The 24301-nt window shown below is 44.4% G+C and overlaps 2 protein-coding genes across 2 annotated transcripts; both read right to left on the bottom strand.

Moving 5' to 3' along the window:
* Positions 1-3787: 3787 nt before the first annotated feature.
* Positions 3788-11267, bottom strand: LOC307093265 (acidic mammalian chitinase-like; the record flags this gene model as incomplete). The annotated part of the gene is given in 13 exon segments (XM_079761237.1): positions 3788-4047; positions 4750-4891; positions 5004-5123; positions 5588-5773; positions 6065-6188; positions 6365-6489; positions 6793-6958; positions 7639-7695; positions 8944-9145; positions 9685-9714; positions 11173-11197; positions 11199-11216; positions 11220-11267. Coding segments are annotated over 13 exon segments (1503 nt in total).
* A 5520-nt stretch (positions 11268-16787) lies between these two features.
* On the bottom strand, positions 16788-22551 carry LOC307093266 (acidic mammalian chitinase-like; the record flags this gene model as incomplete). The annotated part of the gene is made up of 11 exons (XM_079761238.1): positions 16788-17047; positions 17686-17827; positions 17940-18059; positions 18499-18684; positions 19334-19457; positions 19634-19758; positions 20061-20226; positions 20324-20380; positions 20884-21085; positions 22078-22107; positions 22527-22551. 11 exons carry the CDS (start codon positions 22549-22551, stop codon positions 16788-16790), a joined length of 1437 nt encoding a protein of 478 aa, XP_079617364.1.
* Positions 22552-24301: the final 1750 nt, after the last annotated feature.

The raw sequence follows: 24301 nt of genomic DNA, 5'->3' as shown, positions 1-24301 counted from the left end.
AAGCAGAAGACTTGAGCAGAACTTTGAACAGCTTCTGAAAGCTGGGGGACAAAAATTAGGCTGACCATGAGGGGGGAGAACTGGAAAACACCTTGGGCTTTTAGTTGGGACTTAAAGAGATAAACCCTAGGAATAAAGGTGTCCATTTATAATTCTGCTCTTTTATTTTTTAAAAATATATATTTTTTATTGATTTCAGAGAGGAAGGAAGAGACAGAGATAGAAACAATGATGAGAGAGGATCACTGATCTGCTGCCTCCTGCATGCCCTCCACTGAGGACTGAGCCCACAACCAGGGCATGTGCCCTTGACCGGAAATCGAACCGTGACCTCCTGCTTCACAGGTCAATGCTCAACCACTGAGCCACAATTCTGCTCTTTTATTTTCCTTCACTGCTTGTATGAAATGGCATCTAACCTTCTCTCTTAATTCTGTACTTATTCATTAGTCATTATATGGTGCAAGAGTCCGACTACTTCATTGTCTTCGGAAGTAGTCAAATCTGTCTGGCCAATGTTGCTCAGTGGTTGAGTGTCAGACCATGAACCAGGAGGTCATAGTTCGGTTCCCAGTCAGGGCAGGTGCCTTGGTTGTGGGCTCCATCCCCAGTAGGGAGTGTGCAGGAGGCAGCCAGTCAATGATTCTCTCTCATCATGGATGTTTGCATCCTATCCCTTTCTCCCTCTCCCTTCCTCTCTCTCTAAAGTCAATAAAAAACGTAGTCATATCTGAGCATTTATATGTTATTTTATTAGGAATTATTTTTTTCTCCTTTACATTAAAATTATGGCATTATGTTGTTTTTGAAATTATATATGGTAGGTAATGTTACCCATGAATTTGATTTTAGGATAAAATAATTACAAAATAATGTTTCAAAATGTTATAAAATAATTTGTTATTCAAAGCAGGACTTGGGTCTGAATAGGATTGAGAACCCATGACCCAGATTCTGCCAGAGGATGGATGTATCCAGTTGGGAAGAGAGGAAAATAAACTTTCTCAATCCCACCTTCCAGTCTTTTTTACATACCAGCCTCTCTCTTCTGGGGGTAGGAGAATGAACACAGGCTTTGAAGCCACTCAGAACTGGTTCTCATCAGGTCCTAGTCTGTCGTTTACCAGCAACGTGACCTTGTGGAAGTTACCCAATCTCCCGAAGCCTTGGTTCATCTATAGAATGACTCTAACCATTCATGCCTCTTACGACTGCCGTGGGAATTTAGGAGACACCATGGGACAAATCTTGCACAGCAAGGGACTGACCTATAATTGGAATTTAACAAATGTCCAGTGCACTTCCAATCCATCACCTCCATGCCCAGGGCTACAGCTAACTCCAAGGGTACCTTCCTACAAATTAAAAAAACCGGTGCCCTTGCAGCTGGGTGGGTGCCACCCCCTGTCAAAGCTTGTGACTTGGTGAGAGGAGCACCTCCCCACCCCCACCCAGATCAGGGTCCTTATGGAATCCTGTGCATACCCCACCCCTTTCCAGTTAGACTCCAACACTGAAAGAATGAGTTTTCATAACGTACGGGTGTCCGAGTACTGATCTTCGAAGTTCCAAAGGAATGGATGGGAGATCAGTTTTTTCCCCTTTCTTATCTTAGGTAGACTGGGTAGCGAGGTCTTGGAAGACTTCAAAGAAGAATCTCTGGACAAGTGCTCTTTCTCAGAGATAGTTTCCAAAACCCAGTTTTTCTTATGCCTAAGCTCCATGAGTCACTACTCTCCTGAGTGGACTTCCAGCCAAGAAAATGAAGGCTGTAACCTAAACTGGCTGCTAAGCAATAGCCCCACCTTCGAAGTCCCTTTCAGGTCTTTGTGACATGACTCTCTTGGAACCAACACATTGTGGTGTAAAGGGAGCCGGGAAGGCCTAACATTGAAAAGCAGCTCTGCTAATTATTAACTACATGATCTTGGGCAAGTTTTCCACCCAGTATCTCAGTTTCCTCACCCGGAACACTATGGATATTGTTAGCTGGGAGCCTGTTAGTTCCTGTCTCCCTTTCTGCCTTCTTTGACTTATTCATTTAACAAGTACTTATTAAATATATCAGGCACTGGTTTAGGCAGTGGGAAAAGAGCACTGAACAGAAATCCATGTCCTCATAGAGGTTAATTTTTCTCCAGGCCTTGCCGTTGTTTGGCTAGAAATGTAATTACATTTATGACAATACCCAATTTTACTGACTCTTGCCTTCACCTGCTCATTGAGGACCCTAGTCTCCCATTTTTATATCTTTGACCTCCAAGGCATGTCATGTGAGGGCTCAGAAGTCGATACATTGGCTGCAATCATAGTGAGCATGTTTTTCCTATGTTCTGTGACGATATTCCAGCGTCCCTTTATCAATGTTGAATTGTCATCACCCCTCCATTTCTGCTATGCCCTTCTAATGGCTTCCCAGCTCACTTACACTAAAATGCAAACTTGACCACCGTCTTTAGTACCTAGAACATAAGCTGGCACATAATAAATATTTAGTAAGGCCCTAGCCAGCTTGGCTCAGTGGATAGAGTGTTGGCCTGCTGATCAAAGGGTCCCAGATTCCATTCTGGTCAAGGGCATGTATCTTGGTTGCAGGCTTCTCCCAACCCTGGACCCTGGTCGGGGTGCATGCAGGAGGCAACCAATTGATGTGTTTCTTTCACATTGAGTAAATACACGAAAAAACAGTTAAAACAGAGTTTGACATATAGGAAGCATGCCAGGAAAAAACGGGAGCCGTTGTATTCTTTTTTATTAGTCAAAGTTCTTTTAGTTGCAAGTAAAGGAAAGAAACTTGAGCCATCTTAAGCAGCAAAGAATTTATTATGTAGTTATAGGGGAGTTTCACAGAGTCCACAGGCAGAAATGCATCTGGGCCTCAGGAAGGAGCTAGAATCCCGTTGGAAAGCCATTGCTAAATGTTCTTTCTCCATGGTGGTGTGGTTTTCCTCTGTCGTTCCCCGTTAGTGTTCCTGCTCTGTGTCCAGGGCAACCTTCCATTCTCAGTCTCCCACTACAGCTCCAGAGCTGACACATTACAGGCACAGACATTCTCATGGACCGACAACCAGTCCTTGTTCCCTGTGGCATATTCCAAGAGGTGATCATCTGATTGGCCCTGTGGAGTCTGATGTCCACCCCAGTCAACCAGCTAAGCCAGGGGAGGACATGATGTGGGGCAAGCACAGTGGCTGGTGACCACCACTATGGGTTCAAGGAGGGGGGCAATCTCCTAAGAAAGGGACACTGTTGGCTCATGGGCTGGGCAGACACCCCAAAAGGAGCCCACTGCACAGGTCTTCCCAAAGCTGCCAATCCAGGAGGTGCCGGACTAGCTCGGGGACCTAGGAGGCGTGAAGAGAATGCCCTGGTCTTCTGCTCTCTGAGTGAGCCGAGCAGGCCTGTGCCCTCTAATCTCACGGAATCACTTTGGCTCCTTCCTGAGGACAGTCACCAGGCGACAGACCGATCTTCGTCATGTCCACATCCCATCCCAGCACCAAACCTTCAAACCTTTCCATCTGACAGCCGCCAGCCTTCATGCTGATCAACGCAGGCAGACAGAGCACTGTGTGGTCATCTCCACCACGTCCTTGCGCACTCGCTTCCACCACTCCACCCCATTCTGCACAGCCTGCATTTTCACATCTAGCGAGGTTCCCACCCAAATCACTTACACCAAGGCCATTTGTGTTTTGACTGATGGATTTTATTGCAGAACTCCGGTTAGAAGCAAATTAAAGAAAGAAGACTGTTCAGAACCCTAGGGAGTGGAGACAGGTCAGGTTTATGGCCAGTTGCAGCAAGAACAGCTGGGGTCAAAGACAAGCCCGGCCTGGCAGTTCTGCTGGTACGTGATTCCATTCAGACAGTGCCAGAAGGCATTTCTGTTGTCTGCCACAGGGTAGAGGCCATCAGCTTTGTCAGCACAGAAGCCAGTGCCCCCACTTCCGGTCCCACTTCCACTTCCACTTCCGCTCCCGCTCCCGCTCCCACTGGTGGGAGGAAGAGTTGTTGGTGTAATGGGCGGAGAGGGGGCAGTGCAACCTGGAATGACACAAGAGCAGACTAGTGACTGGTAGGGTGAGGTCTGGAGGTGGGATACAGTTAGCTCTGGATCCCTACAACTGAAAGGATCACAGGATAGCTCCACACTCAGTAGGGAAAGCTATCATTTTAAGCCAGCCTGGTTTCTAATTTTATTAAGTTCTCTCTTCCCTGACGATGTCAAAACCATCAAAACAAATTTACTGAGCACCCAAATGTGAAAAATACTTTTCTAGGATCTGAGTATAAGTCCTGAGCAAATAAGCTCTAAGAGAAAATCTGGGAAAAGTTCAGGGAGTTGATAATTTTCCTGAATTACAGATTAGAAATATGTGAGCACTATTAAGGCTTTCTTGTTAAATCTCCCCAGAGGGGCTGAAAGAGACTTTTAATAAAGAGATCATAGAGAAGTAAACGCTTAGCTTATAAGGTCAGCCTAATTTCTTGAGGTTTTGCTATACCTTGAAGACTCAGAAGACCTGGAAAACCCACCCAGGTGGGCTTGGTTTCCCATAAGAGCATGACATTTCTGACATGGAAGTTCAAGGGTAGGGAAAGATTTTAGCACCTATCTCTCAAGAGTAGGGAGATGAAATAGAAAAATGCCCCCTGGTCAATGGGGATGGGCAGATGTGAGAACTATCTTTTGAGTTGGAGAAGGAGCATTTATAGATCCCTGAACATCCTCCTGCTGTCACTCACTTCCACTCTGCAAGCCCAGGGCATCCTTCAGGGTGGTGGTCAGGGGGAATTTGCCCTGGTTGCAGAAAGTGCCCGTGAAGTCATCCAGATCGATGGCCCAGATCATGGCGCCTCCAAAGTTGTTCTTCTTCAGCCAGTCAGCCTGTGGTAATTACAGAGACACCCAATGAAGTGCAGACATCAAGGCCAACCTGAGGCTCCAGGGCTACAGATGGGAGTAAACAGGCCACAACAGTCCACAGCACACAGTCCACCTTGATTTTGAAGCTCTTGGTGTTGTCATAGCCAAGCCACTCGTTGCCTTTGTAAGCGTAGGGGACTTCCTGAGCAGCCTCCCACACTTCAGTGGCGCCATTCTTCAGGAAGGTACAGATCTAAGAGGAGGTAAGGAAGAGGTCAAGAGGTAGGCAAAGTGTCCATGTAGCAGGAGTAGAGGGCGTGGGGGAAGGAAATAGAGAAGAGATACATGAAAGATACTTGAAAAGGATAGAGCTCTATCAGCAAATTTCTCACTTCATTTATGATTCTAAATCTTTGTTCCATTCAGGTAACTTATTTTCAGTGTGGGAGAAGCTCTTAAATCAAAGAATGCCTTGGCACGCAGTGAGCAGTGTCTGTTCACTGATGTAATCTCATTGATGGTATCTCTTTGTCCTACTCTCTCTGTATTTGGAATCCAGTCTAATGTGCAACGTGAGTGCTCATCTTGCCTTCCCTATAAATAGCCAGGAGCATCCACTTCTAGCCCCAACTACTTAAGTGAGCCAAGATGTGTTGGATTGTTTATATTGTTAACCTATGGCTTTCCTCTGTCTCTCGCAGATTGCCAGGAGCATACCTCATAGTAGGCCCAGAACCCAGACTGCCTGGTGTAGGGCCCAGCAGGGCCAGGGCCAGTGATAGGAGCCCCGATTCCATGGTTGGAGGGGTTGCTCAGGATGTAGGTGTGTCCATAGGTTGGGAATCCAACGATGAGCTTCTCAGCTGGGGCCCCATTGTCCTTCCAGTAGTTCATGATATAATCCTGCAATGGCAGCAGGTTAGAGAGAGGCCCCACCAGGCTGATGGCCCAGGGCTTAGTTATGTTAGACCCCTGTTCTAGCAGGCAAATTGTTTGATCTTAACGACAGGGGATTTGTTAGTATTTTTAAAACACATTTTGGTGGAATTATAGTTAAAGAGATTTGATTAGCCACTTAAGCGAACAGTTATAACAAGTGAGACTTTTGCAGAATCTATGTTTGTTTGTCCCCGAATCCCCATGTGATTTAGGACACCATCTCTGGTCTGTATATATGTCTATATAGGGACTCACCACATTGAGGTAGGCGTTGCTGCCAGTGTCGGTTGGGTATTTGTAGAGGGGGCTGTTCTCTCCAGTGTAGCCCTCCCAGGAGCCATGGAGGTCATAGGTCATGACATGGATGTAGTCCAGGTACCTGCAGACCAGGTAAAGCAGGTAAAATCATCTCTGATGACCATCTCCCACACCTTTGCAGGCAAAGGTACCCCTTCCTAAGCCTCCTCAACAAGGTCCCTGAACAGCAAGACAGACTAAGGATGAGTGTCTCTTACACAAGTGACACAGAGGAGCTGGGGACAAGTGATCACTCACTGGGACAGCTGGGGGATCTCATAGCCAGCCTGGATGTTGGAGATGCCACCAGCGACTGCGGCAGTGACCATCAGCCTGGGCTTGTTGACCTGCTTGGCCTCCTGCTCAAAAGCTTCACGCATTTCCTGTGCAAGAGTAGGAGAACGTCTATGAACGTGAACTCTAAGTTGACCTTCATGACTATTCTTCAAAGTAAATTTAATCAGTCGTCCATCTTTCATTCTTCATCATTCTCACGGCAATTGGGCATCCAGGTCCTTCCTCTCCCACTGAGGTTGCAGGGAGCTGGGTTTTCTATACGACCTCAGTGATCTTGTACATAAAATGGGTTGTGTGCCCTCCAGAAACTAATACCAAATGATGTTGAATGCACACTGGAATTTAAAAATGAATTTGAATTTTTAAAAATGACATGGAACACAGCTCACCTGGACCAGGACAGTGAAGAGGTGCTTGTCCTGAGGCGGGCTCCCCCGAGAGCCAGGATACTCCCAGTCAAAGTCCAGCCCGTCAAAGTCATACTGGCGCAGGAATTTGATGACCGAGGCAATGAAAGTCTGGCGGTTCTCAGGAGTGGACACCATGGCAGTGAAACTACGGGAGACCCCAAGAGGGCAGGATGAGCGCTTGCCTCTGTGGTCCCAACACTTTTTCGTAATATCATACTCCTACATTTTTGCCTCCAAGCTCTTCACCAGGATCCACAGCCCAAACTAAAGTACGTTCCTGTCCTTTACATTGTAATCACAGCCATGGCACCTCAGTGTTGCCTCTATTTTATTGATCCAAACTCTGATCTTTCTGCCAAGTTGCGCTGGTTGCTTTGAACACCTGACTCCCTCTGCTCATGCTCACAGCTCACTGTGATCTCTCTCCAAATAGCCCCCCAAGCACATTTGCCCTCAGCCAAGTCTCATTCATTTGCATGCCTTTCCCTTCCCTTCCCCCAGAAGGTAAATAGAGAAAATTGCTCCAACACTTTTCTCAGGGGCTGTGCTCTTGAAAGTCTTTAAGAAGAGATTGTTTCCAATCCCATTAACTAAACCTTGATGAATAGGATCCCAGAATATCCATCCACATTTAAATGTCTAAAATCAATCACATCCTATTTATTATTGAGGCTCTGGTGTAGTAACTTATTTAAGCAGCATATTTGTTTGTTGTGCATCCTTAATACCCTGTCTTAGACTGTGAGGTCTGAAGGGACACGGGTCACAGTGGGCTACCTTGTTTTCAATAGCAAATAAGCACCAGCCTCTCCCATAGGGACTCACGGGGCAGTTCCAAAGTTCCAGCCGCCGATGGCCAGGAGCGTTTTCAGCTGGCTGTTCCTGTAAAGCGAAGGATAGAAAAGAGAAACTTCAAAACCCATGAGCCTCTCTATTGAAAATTACATTGCTTTGGTATTGGGCCCGGTCTTATACCTTGACATTGCCTTGACATGTTTGTTGCAGAACAACTTTCCTCCACTATCGAACACTTTCTTTATAACAATTCTTTGTGTTGTGGTCATCATAAATTTACCCAGGGCCCTTTGGGGAAAACTAAATTATGGAAATGGGTTGTTTGTTTTAAAAGAAGTATGTATTGGTGACATTTTTTGAAATATATATCTATATGTAGCTATTTATCTCTCTATCTATCTATCTATCTATCTATCTATCTATCTATCTATCTATCTATCTATCTACCTGTCAGCATAATATGCTCATATTCAATTCCATCAGATGAAATGGTAAATGTGGCTTGAGCATAGTTACTTTCTCAGCCTCTATGTGGCTTAGAATTACACACATTCTCTGGAATAGTAGTTCTCAAACGTCAGTTTATGGAAGAATAAAGTGCAAGGGTCAGAGTGGGAGGGCACCATGAAATGCCAGGTTTATGGCCCCTTTCCCAGAGATTCTGAAGCAGCTGGACTGGGGTAGGCCTTGGCATTTTTATCAGGTGTCCCAGGTGATTTCCATACAAGTAGTCAAATGGGCCACATTTCCAGAAACACCACTCCGAAGGGTTCATCGCCTCTTAGGTATCAGAACTTACCTGGAGCAGCTGCACCCAGGACAGTGCTACTCCCGAGGGAGTGCTACTTCTCCCACAAATAACTAAAGCGAACAAGTCAGAAATGAAACGATAGTAGGGTTTTCGTTTGTTTGATTTGTTTTCTTACACAAACTAGAACTCCATTCAAATTCAGCGAACGCTTCTGTTTTCTTAGGTTTAACGACATCTAATCGTTTATATCCTCTGCCTCCTGATCTGAAAGTAGCTAAGACGGCTTGCAGTTTTCTGGGTCATAATAAAGCTTGACAAAGAAAGGAAGAAACGCAACTTATATGTTTCGAATAGCTGCTAGAGCAGGCACTGTGCTGTGTTCTCTATATTCTTGCTACTTAAAGTGCGGATCCTGGGCTAGAAGCATCAGGGAGCTTAATGGAAATGCAGAATCTTGGTCCCCACCCCAGACTCGCCGAATCAGAGCTGCATTTTAGAAAGATGCCAGATGATTCGCTTGCACATCATGTTTGGGAAGTACTGAACTTAGAGATACTCAACTAGATATTTCCCCCTTCTCTTACTTGTTTTTCAGGCCATTGAAAGCCTGGTAGAGGGTCACGTCATTCCATTCGATGGTGGTGATCTCGTTGTTGCGCATCCCCGCAAAGGCGTAGATCAGGTGAGTACAGAGGCAGGGGTCGATGTCCTCGGGCGTGAAGCGCCCCAGGCCTGGCCGGTACTGGGCCCAGTTGGTGAAGTAGCATATCAGCTGGTAGGCAGAACCTGTGGGCAGTAAGGAGGAAGGACAATGGCCTGGTTTGGACGCTACTGAAACGTGCCATGAGTCTTGGCCCTCTAGTTTCCCTCCCTCTGCCTCAGATGCCGCATCTCTGTGTGTGAGCACTCTCGCAGATGAGTTCAAGGATTCTGACTTGGGAACTAGTCGGCGACGGGGGGTTGGCTATTTTTAACTTTGACGAATTTATTTTGAGATCTTGTATAAACCTGGGAACCACTGAAGAAAAGAGTCCTATGAAGCCCAGTGAACACCCGTTTCTAACTGGTAGGTGGTCATGCTGAAGAAGACAACATGGCAGCTAATCCTAAACCCTAGATTTTCCCAATGTCAAACCCACCCGTCTCTGAAGTAGATCGTAGCTCTCTTTCCTAGTGTGGCTTATCTCTTGATACACTTTTGAAAAAAAGTATTGGAATATTTAAAAATCACATATATTAGCAGATAATTGCAATAGGAATAATTGATAAGAATTTGAGGTTTTTGGCAGGAAAAGATTATGCCAAAGATAAAATCCAGGACTTACCTAGCTGAGCATTCAGCAGAAGGGCCAGACCTAGAGAGAGAGAGGGAAAAAATAAAAACAAAAACATGTACTCTGGAACGGTCGTCTATCCTGTAGAATCTAATTCTGAGGACTTGGATGCGTCCTATTTGTCAGAGGTTGTTACAGCCCAAGCAGCCCTTAGGGGTTATGCCAAAGAGTAGGCTTCTCAGTGAAATCACTAATAGATCTACCCTTCCCTCCTCTCCGTCAGAAAGGGCTATGGCTCGCTCTTCTTCCACCTTCCATGTCAGATAACTGTTACTGAAGGCAGAGTTCAAGTCTACCATCTATGGAAGATCTGTTGATGGTAATTACCTGAAATTCACTCTGTTGAGTGACTACACATACATATACACTTCACCCCCCTGAACTGGGATGAGTACAGCCTTCCACAGACAAGGCATTCTCCGAATCAGTGAATTCAGTCAGTATCTCCTGGGGCCTGGGAATTTTTTTTTTTTGAACCAACTTTTATGAGCCCTTATTACAGAAGAGAATGAGAAACTGTGAGGCCAGACTCCAGATCCCTCTCCCTGGCTTCTATCAAAGTACTTGCAATATGATTTTTTTTTTATAAATTGAGCTAGAGGTTTCATTTGGAAAAGGTTCTGAAACTATGATTGGTATATATATATATATATATATATATATATATATATATATATATCTCACAGCTTGAGAGCAACTAATAAACTATGGATGCAACTTGGTTCTAAACACTGTACTGAATCTATCACTTTGAATGATTGAATTTCTAACAGTAACATTTAAAAAATATATATTTTTATTGATTTCAGAGAGAGGGATATAGAAACATTAATTATGAGAGCGAATCATTGATCAGCTGCCTCCTGCATGCCCCACACTGGGGATCAAGCCCGCAACCTGGGCATGTGCCCTGCCTGGGAATCGAACCGTGACCTCCTGGTTCATTGGTCGAAGCTCAACAACTGAGCCACGCCAGCCTGGCTCTAACAGTGATACATCAGCAGCTCAGTAGGAAACTAGGGGATAAAAAAGAAATAATTCTGAAAACATTAGAAAAAGATAGCTTGCGTAACTGTCTCAGTTCCTACTGACTTTCCCTCCTGAAAGCTAGACCAAGGACACAAGCATGTACATAGAAATAATATCAACCAAAAAGAGGGGGTGCAGGAAGATGAATGGAGGGAAGGAACAACCCAGCCGGAAATGAGAGAGCGAGACAAACACTGGAAGACAACAGCCTTTCTTTTAGGTCCGTGCCCATGGGATTCATGAAGGAGGAAATGTTACCAGAATCAATTAAGAGAACAAGAGGTAGGCTGGCTTGTATATGTCAGGATTCTCTTGGAAATTTAAAAAGATGAACGAAGAACGGAAAAGGATTGAGGTGTAACGTGAAGACTGCTTCACAGCTGCCAGATCCAGAGAGAAAAAGCTATCAGCTGAGGCAGAACAAGGCTCTACCTCTGATTACAGACCCACCTGTGAGGAGAAGAAGCTTTGCCATGGCTGCCGTCAGTACTGGCCTAGCAGGGCCCGGATTGGCTTTTTATGCCGTGCGAGTTGCTGGTTGTCATGAGGGCTTCCAAATGGAGAACATTTAACCCAGGTGTGCATATAGCTTATCAGGAACCAACAGATCTCCTTTCCTGCAAACACCACTTGGACTTGGTGGACCTCCAACCTATGTTCTCCCACCACCACGCTCCCTGCTCCATGAGGACAGAACATGCCATGGCTCCCAACAGGGTGGCGGAGACCATTACCATGGGCAGCACCAGCTTAATAATAGCCTTTTTGGCAGTTCCCAGGGTTGATAAGCATCTGTTTCAACACCTAGTTAGGTTTTTATGTTGTGGACATTTCGTGCCTAGCACCAAAGCTTGTGTTTATTGGAAAGTAAATAAGAAAAGCCTTTGGAAGTTATTAGCTGTTCTTAAACTTTTTTAATGGAATTACTTGTATGTAATTTGTACAATCAGTGCCTAAGGAACGTTTGCACTTTAGGTGCTGATTTTTGAACATTCTACCCACTCTGGAATGACCTTAAGTCATTCTTTTTTTTTTTTTTTTAATCCTCACCTGAGGATATTTTTCCATTGATTTTTAGGGTGATTGGAAGAGAGAGGGAAAGACAGAAAGAAACATCGATGTGAGAGAAACACATTGATTGGTTGCCTCCTGCACGAACCCTGACCAGCGCCCAGGCCCAGGGAGGAGCCTACAACCAAGGTATGTGCCCTTGACCGGAATCGAACCCGGGACCCTTTGGTCTGCAGGCCGACATTCTTATTCACTGAGCCAAACCGGCAAGGGCAACCTTAAGTCATTCTTATACAATAATTTCATCTAAGAATGTCTGAGTCCCTAAATATCCTTTCCAAAGGTCACGGAAAGCTCTCTAGGGTTCCACAGTTCCAAATTATCTCCAGAGAGGTGAAAACATATTTCATGTTGCTGATAGAGACAATAGCGATGATATTGAAAAGAATCTCTTTTGATAGGAATATTTGCAACTTGACTATTTCTAGAATTTCTTGTTTGAAATTTATTTCAACCCACCTTTCCAAAAATTATCCATTGTTTTAAAATAAATTTCTGCTTCAGCAAAATGGCCTATTCATTATCCCTAAATATATCATATGCATTTGTTCTCACTATCCCTCTATCCTTTGCCTGTACTGTAATGTCTTCCCTTCTCCTCACTGCCTACCCTGATATTTCAATTCTTCAACACCCAGCTCAGATCCTCTCGTTGAAGCTCAATGGTCTCTCCTTCCTCTGAAATACTTTATAGACTCGAGTACATGTTGTCTATACTGCTTATTGTCCTGTGACAATACCTGGAATGCTGATGGTGGGCATCCCCATCATGGGATGTTGGCACCTTAGCAGACTTATTGTGAATCCAGACTAGTTTGATGAGGGAAAGGACAGGGCACTTGGATTTTCATTTCCATCAGGACTGGTCACTAAATGAAATTCAAAAGAATGGAGAGTAGATGCTGAGTGACCAAAAAACAATGAATGTTCATCAGGGGGCTCTCCTCATTATTTAATTTACCTATTCTTACTATCAGCCCAATTTTGTAGATAAGAAAATGGACCAAATCTTAAGCACCAGATCCAGGACTCAGTGCCAAGATTAGCTGCCCTACAATGAAAATCTAACATTTACACTGTGCTACCTCCTTATATCAATTGAGTAGGCTGGTTGGTGGTCCAGGTAGAACCGGGATAGGCATTTTCCTGAGACAATCAGGAGAATAATGTTGGGACTAAGAGCCAGAATTGTGGCAAATCAGGGTTAAGTCAAGGACTTGCAAAAACAAGCAGCAAGGCAGTAATCCCAGGTTTATCCTATTTGACTATCAGGTCTAGCTGCTGTGTAAACTTAGTGAAGTATTTTCTGTTGAATTTGGCATCCCTAGCGCCATAGGAGTGACCTGCAGATAAAGCATCCCTTCTTAATAGCTCCTTAAAAACTCCAGGTGAGTCCCCATCCAGCTTGCCTGCCATTTGAGCACTTTCGTGTTGGAAAGAATTCCCATCCTTGTGGTCATACAATAGTTGGAGCACTTTATTTGCACCAGCACCATGATAAGAATGGCTTCTCAGTGCCCACGTGGCAGAGTTCAGGGCCCAGAGAAGGTAAAATAATGGACACAGCTGCAACTGGGTAGTCCATCAACAGTCAGGTAGAGATAGCAGCGACCCAGCTTACTCTCCACTCATTCCTTAGCCCAGGGTGCAATCTGATTTCACAGTCACCAAGAGAGCAGGGCTGGGGGAATAGAAAGGAAAAAAGGATACCTGGATTGGGTTCTCAACCCACAGTTGTTTGGCACCAGAAAACTTCCTGTTTCATTTTTCTTGTCTTAGACTCAAATAAAATTGAATATATAATTTTATTGAAAAAAATTTTCTACTATAATTTACAAAATTATTTCTCTCTGGCCTGACTGGCCTGGCTCAGTAGTTGAGCGTCAACCTATGAACCAGGAGGTCACAGTTCAATTCCCAGTCAGGGAACATGCCCTGGTTGCAGGCTCAATCCCCAGTGTGGGGCATGCAGGAGGCAGCCGATCAATGATCTCATCATTGATGTTTCTATCTCTCTCCCTTCCTCTATGAAATCAATAAAAATATATTTATAAAAAATTATTTCTGTCTGGCTATCAATTCTTTCACTTATACATATAATGGCTAATGGTTACATAATATTTATAAATACTAAGTAATATAGTTGATGAAATTGATCCTCTAGGGAACCGTGTAGTATTTTTGACTTCTTAATTATATACATGTATTACACTGAGTGGCCAGATTATTATGATCTCTGAATGCAATAATAATCTGGCCACTCAGTGTATATCCTATATAATAAAAGGCTAATATGCAAATTGTCCCCTTGACCAGGAGTTTGACCAGCAGGCAGGCCGGCCAACCACCCATGTCCTCTCCCCCTGGCCAGGCTGGCCAGACCCCACCCATGCACGAATTCATGCACTGGGCCTCTAACGTCATGAATATTATACTGAGTGGCCAGATTATTATGCGTTCAGAGATCATAATAATCTGGCCACTCAGTGTATATTGACCAAAATGAAATTTAAATTTAAAAAGAGATAAAGGCTGAAAATTAAAAAGAAGATATGATTTTGGTTGTAAACATGAACAAAATTTAAAAAGTAGCTTAAATTTTCCAGACTATAATTTGTTGTTAAATACTAAGATCCCTGGCCATGTATGAAAAGCTCAGAGCTAACATAACAGTCTATGTGAAAAGATGAAAGTTTTTTCTGTAAGATCAGAAATAAGTCAAGGATGCACCTTTCCCTCTTCTCTTCAACATAGCACTGGAAGTCTTAGCCAGAGGAATGGAGCAACAAAAAGAAATTAAATTTTGCACAGCAAAAGAAGCAATCAACAAAATGGGAGAAAATATTTACATTCCATATATCGGATAAGGGATTAATATCTAAAACACATAAAGAACTCATACAACTCATTAACAACAACAACAACAAAAACCCAACCACAATTCGATTTAAAAAATGGGCAGCCTTGCCGAAACTGGTTTGGCTCAGTGGATAGAGCGTCGGCCTGTGGACTGAAATGTCCCAGGTTCGATTCCGGTCAAGGGCATGTACCTTGGTTGCGGGCACATCCCCAGTAGGGGGTGTGCAGGAGGCAGCTGATTGATGTTTCTCTCTCATCGATGTTTCTAACTCTCTGTCCCTCTCTCTTCCTCTCTGTAAAAAATCAATAAAATAATTTTTAAAAAAATAATAAAAAATGGGCAGCCTTCGCCGGTTTGGCTCAGTGGACAGAGCGTCGGCCTGTGGACCGAAGGGTCCTGGGTTTGATTTCAGTCAAGGGCACGTACCTGTTCAGGGCGCATGCAGAAGGCAACCAATTGATGTGTTTCCCTCACATCCATATTTCTCTCTGTCTTTCCCTCTCTCTCTAAAAATCAATGGAAAAATATGCTTGGGTGAGGATTTAAAAAACAAACAAAAATGGGCAGAGGAACTGAATAAATATTTTCCAAAGAAGACATCCAGACGGCCAACAGGTGCGTGAAAAGATGTTTATCATCACTAAGCACCAGGAAAATGCATATCAGAAGCACAGTGCCATGTCACCACACACCTGTTAGAATGGCTGTCATCGAGATGACAAGAGATAATAAGTATTGACAAGGATGTGGAGAAAAGGGCACCCTACTGTTGGTAGAAATGTAAATTGGCGCAGCCACTATGGAAAACAATATGGAGGTTCTCAAAAAAATTAAGAACAAAACTACTATATAATCCAACATCCCACTTCTAGATATATATCCAAAGGGAATGAAAGCACTATGTCAAGGAGGTACCTGCACTCCCTGTTCATAGCAGCAATATTTATAAGCCAAGATGTGGAAACAATCTGAGTGTCCATTGATGGATGAATACAACCTCCAATTTATCAAAGTTATTTAAATTCTTAAGTTTATGCCCTAGCCGGTTTGGCTCAGTGAATAGAGTGTCGGCCTGTGGACTGAAGGGTCCTGGGTTCGATTCCGGTCAAGGGCACATGCCTGGGTTGCAGGCTTGATCCCCAGTAGGGGGCGTGCAGGAGGCAACCGATCAATGATTTTCATCATTAATGTTTCTATCTCTTTCTCCTTCTCCCTTCCTCTCTGAAATCAATAAAAAAATATACATATATAAAAAATAAAAAAATAAATTCTTAAGTTTATTTTAAATAATAAAGCTTAATTTGTTTGATTTTAGCTCAAGAAATTGACATACAACCTCCCAACTTTTACATGGGCCAGATTCCTTGCTTTAAATTGCCTTCCCAGAGTACCCCATCTCCTCTGTCTCACTATCTCTCCTAATCCTCTCAAATCCTGCTCAAACCCACTTCCTCTATTATTTTCACATATAAATTACCTCCAAATCTTCAATATCGAATCCCTTGAACATTTAGAAATAGTTCTCTAAAGCTGCAATTTTCAACCTTTTTTGTCTCATGGCACGCATAAACTAATTACTAAAATTCTGCAACACCAAAAAAAAAAAAAAAGGTATAATTTTGATTCATTCACACTGGATGGCTATTGTTGTGCTATCTGTTGTCATTTTTTTATTTGACATTCTCAGGGAAAAGAGGTCAGTGCATCTGACTAAATAGTCAGATATTGCATGTTTCAAAAATTCTTGGCACACCAGTTGGAAATCTCTGCTCTAAAGGAATGTATAGAGATAAGTTTGTTTATGGACCCTTATTATTTGACTCTTATGTCCTTGTCTCCTCCCATCCTCCTCTGAGTACATGTTTTGAGACTGAAAGGACCAGGCATCTTCCTTGAACCCCTCTGCTCCCTCCACCCAGCACCCAGGAGAGAGCTGTGCATGCTGTGGGTGCTCACCATAGAAACCACGTGGCTGGTGGGCTGGTGGAGCTATCGTATGTCATTGGGAGACCGAGATTAACTACATTCAAGACCCTTCAGGAAAGAAGCAGAAGCTACCGCACAGTAGTGCTCAACCCTTTATTGTACAACAATTTCTGAACTGGGATGAGGGATGTGGTGTCTGGCAAAGACATCACCAGTTGCAGCAGGAGCAGGAGGCATCAAAGACCAGGCCGGACTGGCAGTGCTGAATGAAGGTGTGTCCATTCACACAGTTGTAGAAGGCGTTTTTGTCAGTGGGGTCGGGGTACAGGCCACTGGCCCTGTTGGCACAGAATCCGCTGCCACCAGAGCTGCTTCCCGAGCTGCCACTGCCACTGCCACTGCCACTGCCTCCACCTGTGCTGGGAGCCTCGGTGATGGGAGCAATGGGCTGGGCTGGGGCTTTGCAACCTAAAGGAAAGAAACCAGATCCTGAGCCCCCTGCTTTCTGTTAGTGTGTCTGATGCGTGAGAACTAATATCCTGGATTTGCTTCTTAGCTCCTCCTTCCATGTCTCTGCCTATTTCAGTCTCCTGATCTGGTATGCCTGCCCTCCCCGCTCCTCTTTGCTTATCAACTAACTCCCTCTTCATCCTTCAAAGCATAATTTGTCTTTTTTTCCTCCTTCCTAGATCCCCCTGAGGCATTGAGACCTTAATGGCATAAAGTCACAGGGAAGTTTCTTATCCCTTTTCTGGGATTTCACCATAGAATATCTTCTGTGTTGTTATCGAACTTTGTAATCTCATCACTGGTATCTCTCCCATTAGACTGTAAGCTTCTATAGAGTAGAGGTTGTGACTTATGCATTCAGGATCCTCTGTCATACCTACTTAGTGCTGATACCTCATAGATGCTCAAAACTTGCTTGCGAAATGAATTATGGATAAAGGAATGGCGAAGAACCCTGTTTGTTCTCCCCACCATTGTTGAATCATTACCAAGTATGAATAGAGCAATAGTCATCAAATCCCTTGCACCATGACTCCTTGACTTTCAAGAAGGCTTTGAAATGTCTCTCAAGTTTGAGGGTCTTAACCCCAACTCACTTTCGCTCTGCAGGCCCAGGGCATCCTTCAGGGTGGTGGTCAGGGGGAATTTGCCCTGGTTGCAGAAAGTGCCCGTGAAGTCATCCAGATCGATGGCCCAGATCATGGCGCCTCCAAAGTTGTTCTTCTTCAGCCAGTCAGCCTGTGGTAATTACAGAGACACCCAATGAAGTGCAGACATCAAGGCCAACCTGAGGCTCCAGGGCTACAGATGGGAGTAAGCAAGCCACAACAGTCCACAGCACACAGTCCACCTTGATTTTGAAGCTCTTGGTGTTGTCATAGCCAAGCCACTCATTGCCTTTGTAAGCGTAGGGGACATCCTCAGCAGCCTCCCACACTTCAGTGGCTCCATTCTTCAGGAAGGTACAGATCTAAGAGGAGATAAGGAAGAGGTCAAGAGGTAGGCAAAGTGTCCATGTAGCAGGGGTAGAGGGCATGGGGGAGGGAAATAGAGAAGGGATGCATGAAGCTACTTGAAAAGGATAGAGCTCTATCAGCAAATTTCTCAGTTCATTTAGGATTTGATCCTTTGTCACATGTGGGTCATTTATTTTCAATGTGGGAGAAGCTCTTAAATCAAAGAATGCCTTGGCAGGCAGTGAGCAGTGTCTGTTCATTGATGTAATCTCATTGATGGTATCTTTTTCCTACTCTCTCTGTATTTGGAATCCAGCCTAACGTGCCACATGAGTGCTCATCTTGCCGCCCATAATGAGCCAACTACTTGTTAAGTGAGCCAAGACGTGTTGGACTTTTATATTGTTAAACCCCTGGCCTTTCTCTGTCTCTCTCAGATTGCCGGGAGCATACCTCATAGTAGGCCCAGAACCCAGACTGCCTGGTGTAGGGCCCAGCAGGGCCAGGGCCAGTGATAGGAGCCCCGATTCCATGGTTGGAGGGGTTGCTCAGGATGAAGGTGTGTCCATAGGATGGGAATCCAACGATGAGCTTCTCAGCTGGGGCCCCATTGTCCTTCCAGTAGTTCATGACGTAATCCTGCAATGGCAGCAGGTTAGAGAGAAGCCCCACCAGGCTGATGGCCTGGTCATGAGTTGTTAGCCCAGTGTTTGTGGTATGGTTGTGCCTGCTGCACAAAGTGTTTTAGAGCAGCACTGATGTACCTCTACTGAAGTCGTTTGTCCTTATCTCAACTAGCTTCTTTTAATAACATGCCAATAGGAAAGCTTTAGGCAAACTTTTCCCATTAAAAAATGAGTGAAGGACTAAGTTCTTTTTTTCTCATGATTTTCCTGGTATGATCTGTTGGTGAATGGCTGAAATTCTGGATGGGATACAGGAACAAAGATTGGAATAATAGAAATTAGACAAGGCAACCGGGGACTAGGAAGACAGGAAAGATCAGAGAAGCATTTTGTAATTTATTGAAATATGAGTAGTGGCGCCTCATTTTCTTTTATTAAAGAAGTGCTTGTTATTAATCTTTCCTATCTAATAAAATTGGCAGTTTGGTGTTAATTAGTTGGTGAATTTTTTTTTTTTGTAAATGGGAACTAGTTAATTAATTATAGCAACCTGATTTTCCATTTGAGAACCTGACTAAATTTATGATGCCTTTTGTCCACGAATCCCCATGTGATTTAGGACACCATCTCTGGTCTGTATATATGTCTATATAGGGACTCACCACATTGAGGTAGGCGTTGCTGCCAGTGTCGGTTGGGTATTTGTAGAGGGGGCTGTTCTCTCCAGTGTAGCCCTCCCAGGAGCCATGGAGGTCATAGGTCATGACATGGATGTAGTCCAGGTACCTGCAGTGCAGGTAAAGCAGGTAAAATTATCTCTGATGGCCATCTCCCACACCTTTGCAGGCAAAGGTACCCCTTCCTAAGCCTCCTCAACAAGGTCCCTGAACAGCAAGACAGACTAAGGATGAGCGTCTCTTCCACAAGTGACACAGAGGAGCTGGGGACAAGTGATCACTCACTGGGACAGCTGGGGGATCTCATAGCCAGCCTGGATGTTGGAGATGCCACCAGCGACTGCGGCAGTGACCATCAGCCTGGGCTTGTTGACCTGCTTGGCCTCTTGCTCAAAAGCTTCACGCATTTCCTGTGCAAGAGTAGGAGAACGTCTATGAACGTGAACTCTAAGTTGACCTTCATGACTACACTTCAAAGTAAATTTAATCAATCGTCCATCTTTCATTCTTCAGCTTTTTCATGACAATAGGGCATCCAGGTCCTTCCTCTCCCACTGAGGTTGCAGGGAGCTGGGTTTTCTGTACGGCCTCAGTGATCTTGCACATGAAATGGGTTGTGTGCTCTCCAGAAACTAATACCAAATGATATTGAATGCACACTGGAATTTAAAAATTAAATTTGAATTAAAAAATGACATGGAACACAGCTCACCTGGACCAGGACAGTGAAGAGGTGCTTGTCCTGAGGCGGGCTCCCCCGAGAGCCAGGATACTCCCAGTCAAAATCCAGCCCGTCAAAGTCATACTGGCGCAGGAATTTGATGACCGAGGCAATGAAAGTCTGGCGGTTCTCAGGAGTGGACACCATGGCAGTGAAACTACGGGAGACCCCAAGAGGGCAGGGTGAGCGCTTGCCTCCACAGCCCCAACACCTTGTCATAACATGGGTGTAGGAAGTCATCTTGCAAAACTTACGGGGCAGTTCCAAAGTTCCAGCCACCAATGGCCAGGAGAGTTTTCAGTTGACTGTTTCTGAGGGGAAAGAAACAAAGAGTGCGTCAGAACAAATGGAAAGAAAAAGAGATCATTTCAACATCACCTGGTTTCATGACTGAGAGAGAGGAGAAGTCTCACGCCGACTCTCATACTGTTTTCTTCATTCTCATTCATTCCTCTTAAACTGTGAGAGTGGTGGCATTAGATGGCGGACACAGTGTGCTCATGAGTGCCAGCTTGAGGTTGCTTCCAAGTAGAAGGTTGTTCCCACCTGAGTCCATAGCACTTGGACTTTTCTAAACTTCCCTTGACAACGGAGCTAGACTTCATTTGATGACCCCCTCCTGAGAGCCAGCCATTGCCCTGCCTAGTAAGTTAGGGTCATCCCTGCCGTGGAAATTGTAAGAAAGCTGGGAGTTTATCTGTGTGCTGCTAGTTGGCCTGTTTGGAATTTCAGCCTGGAGGCTACTGTGGAAGGTTTCATTCAAACTATTCTCAAAGGTTAAAAGATTTGAAACTTCAGTCCTTTCATCACTTACTTGTTCTTCAGGCCATTGAAAGCCTGGTAGAGGGCCACGTCATTCCATTCGATGGTGGTGATCTCGTTGTTGCGCATCCCGGCGAAGGCGTAGATCAGGTGAGTACAGAGGCAGGGGTCGATGTCATCGGGCTTGAAGCGCCCCAGGCCTGGCCGGTACTGGGCCCAGTTGGTGAAGTAGCATGTCAGGTGGTAGGCAGAACCTGTTACCCAGAGGAAGAGGTGAGAAACAATGAGAGAGCAAGCTCCCTGGGGATGAAAGCATCTCTGATTGCCTGAGAAACCACAGACTTCCAAATGAATCTCATGGAGAGGGGAAGATGCGCCTGAGATCCCTGTGTATTGCAGCCAACCCATAATTAGCAGGCAATTTAGGGGTGAAGATATCTCTCAGAGGTAGCTCTGTCCCTCAAGAGAGAATTAAAGACCCTTAGAAATCAGTGCCCTTTGCTGAGATAAAACCTTAAAGCAGTAAACTCTGATTTAAATTTATCCTAGTCCCTTCAGCATGCTAATTAATACTAGCAATCACTAATGCTCACTTACATTTATGTACCAAGCACTGCTCTCAGTAATTTGTTTAAATTCATTCAATAATCATCACCGAAATCCTATGAAATAGGTGCTACTATTCTTCCCATTTTACTCATTTGGAAACTACAACCCACACAGGATGATGGTATAAGTCTGTGTAGTGAAGTAATAACTTCACTCAGAAGGAAACAAACCATCCCCTCACAGTCAAGAGTTCTGGCTCCAGGTTTAGATTCTGCCCCGACCTCCCTATATTTCCTGGGGCAAGTCACATGATAAGTCATTCTCTGCCTAAGTTTACTGGGCTGCGAGATGGGTGTAATGCCTTTTCCTCCTCTCAGAGAACAGTTGTTTTATAGACTCAGTGAGATGACAGACTTGAAAATGCTTTAACAGAGCAGACAGCACCATGAAGATGCCTGGTCATGTTATTTTTTATTAACGTTTATTTGTGAGACCACTCTCTAGTCAATTTTAGCTTTGGGGTTTTAGGCCAATGATCCCAATCCTTCACTTGGTTAAGGAATTTTGAACTCTCTAAAAAGAAATTAATTAATAGTCTTTGTTTTATGTAGAAGGACGGAGGGCCATGCTGAGTTTCCAATTGATGAAGAAACGAAAAAGGAACAATATGGGGGTCCCTGCCAAGAAGAATACATACCTATCTCAGCTGTCAGCACAAGGAGCAGACCTTAAAGCAACAGAGAGAACAATGAGCGGGAGGAACGCGTCTGCGGACACAGCAGTCTTTCCACACAGTGCTTCGTTCACAGTAGAACATGTTCCCTATGCTTTACTCTCCGAGTCCTTTTAACACTCTCCGTACCCTCCAACCTACTGAGGCCGATAAAGTCCTAAGGTTTCTCCAAGAAGCCCACTCCCCTCTACTCCTACTCACAACACCACTAAAGGGCCATGAGCCTTGAGGCCTGGGGAAGGGAGGGGACTGCAGAGCAGTGGGAGCCCTATCACCAGGGAAGGAACTGTGTCCCTGTGCTTTCCCCAAAGCAACCATCTCCGGCGATTGGGTTGAGTTCGAAGGTTTTAAAGGGGCAGAAAAGCAGGAGGGAGAGAGCGGCTCAAGGGCACAGAGTGGCGGTGGTTCCTTACCAGCGAGGAGGGTGAGCTTGGTCATCTTGCCTCAGTGGTAGAAACTCCCTTGTTCAACCTGCTTTTTATACCCCCTTCTTCCCCTCCCGTGACTTATCAGATTCTCCTTTATCGAGATTGCCTCCAGAGTCAATGTTGATATTGGTAGTGCTCAAAAACCTCAAACCCATTTAAGAACCCATTACTGACAGGGAAACCATATTATCTTGATTTCACTGTACAAGAAGAAAGGATTGGGCTCAAGCCCAGGCACCATAGGAATAAGCTCCGTTACGGAATAGCTTACATAACTCAAAAGGGTTTTGTACAGTGGGCCAGACTCTCTGTTTGGATAGCGCTAATTGGCTATTTCACCCTCATCTATTTGTAGCAAATGGTTTCCACAATCCTTTCCAGAAACAGGTTAGCATGCTCTCACTCTATCTCTTTCCCCTGATGCTAGAATATCTAACAGCCCTTAAAAAAAAAAAAAAGAATATCCAGATACTCAAATTTCCTATGTACAGTTTTCTAGAATTTATTTGCCTGAAGACTAGTCTGCACTCTGAAGATTTTCCTTCCTTGTTTCGCTTTTCACAACTGTTATTCTCCTCCAAAGAGGAGAAGAAACAGAATTCGAAATGTGAGTCAGGAAGAAGTGTAGATGTAGCTCTTTCTCTCCAAAGAGGCAGCCAATCGACAGATGTAGAGATGCAGATCTTTGTGAGACCCGATGGGCAAGATCATCGCCCTTGAGGTTGAACCCAGTGACACCATTGAGAATGTTAAAGCCCAATTTCAAGACAAGGAGGGCATCCTGCCCAGCCAGCAGCATCTGATTTTTGTGAGTAAACAGCTAGAGGATGGCCACACTCAGACTTTACCTTCCAGAAAAAGTTCACCCTGAACCTGTGCTTTGCCTGCCAAGTGGCATTATTGAGCCTTCCCTCCCCCACCTCATTCAGAAATGCAACTTCCACAAAATGGTCTGTCCCAAGTGTTTCCCTTGCCTGCACGTCTGCGCTGTCAAATGTTACAAACCACCACCAACCTCCATCCTGAGAAGGTCAAATACATGCCCTCCAGCCCTGCAGGGTGGCCTCCTGCATAAGCCCCATGGGTGTGGGGTCTCAGTAAAGGTTCCCTTTAGTTAGTTGACTAGAGTAGTAAAAAAAGAGAAAAAAATGTAGGTTTAAACCTAAATACACCAGTAATTATATTAAATGTAAATGGACTAAAAATTCTAGGTTGTCAATATATCGTCTTGTTTAAAAAATGCTTAAGTATATGCTGAGAGTGTTGTCATAGAACTTAGCATATGGGAAATCAGTCAGGAAGTATTTTTTTAAAAAGAATTCTTCCAGTAAAATGTGAGTTACAAATTGGAAGGAAGAAAGGGAGGAGGCACCATTCCTGTCTTCAATAACCTTATAGTCAATACTGCACTTAGAGTAAATACCAAGCAAATGCACCTGTTTCAAGCTATTCATTAATGTTCATTCATTTATTTGATCATGACCTACATTGTGTCAGGTACCATCTGAATGCTGGACTATATGAGTAAACAAGACACAGGGCTCACTATCATTGCTGCAGGCAGACAAAGGGGAAATTATGACCTGTTGAATTAAGTGCTTCAGGACAAGTTAGTCCAGAGTAACTGTTAGAACCAACCAAAAAGGAGTCCAGCTGGATGAGTGGGCAGCTATGCATCTGGATTTAAGGATTCCAAAGAAATGGGCAGAGGTAGGTGGAGAGAATCGAGAAAATGTTTTTGGAGAAGATTGCTTTTAGAA

The sequence above is a fragment of the Cnephaeus nilssonii genome (genome assembly GCF_951640355.1).
Source record: "Cnephaeus nilssonii genome assembly, chromosome: 21".
NCBI classification, from domain to species: domain Eukaryota; kingdom Metazoa; phylum Chordata; class Mammalia; order Chiroptera; family Vespertilionidae; genus Cnephaeus; species Cnephaeus nilssonii.
This window is presented reverse-complemented; position numbering and strand designations above follow the sequence as displayed.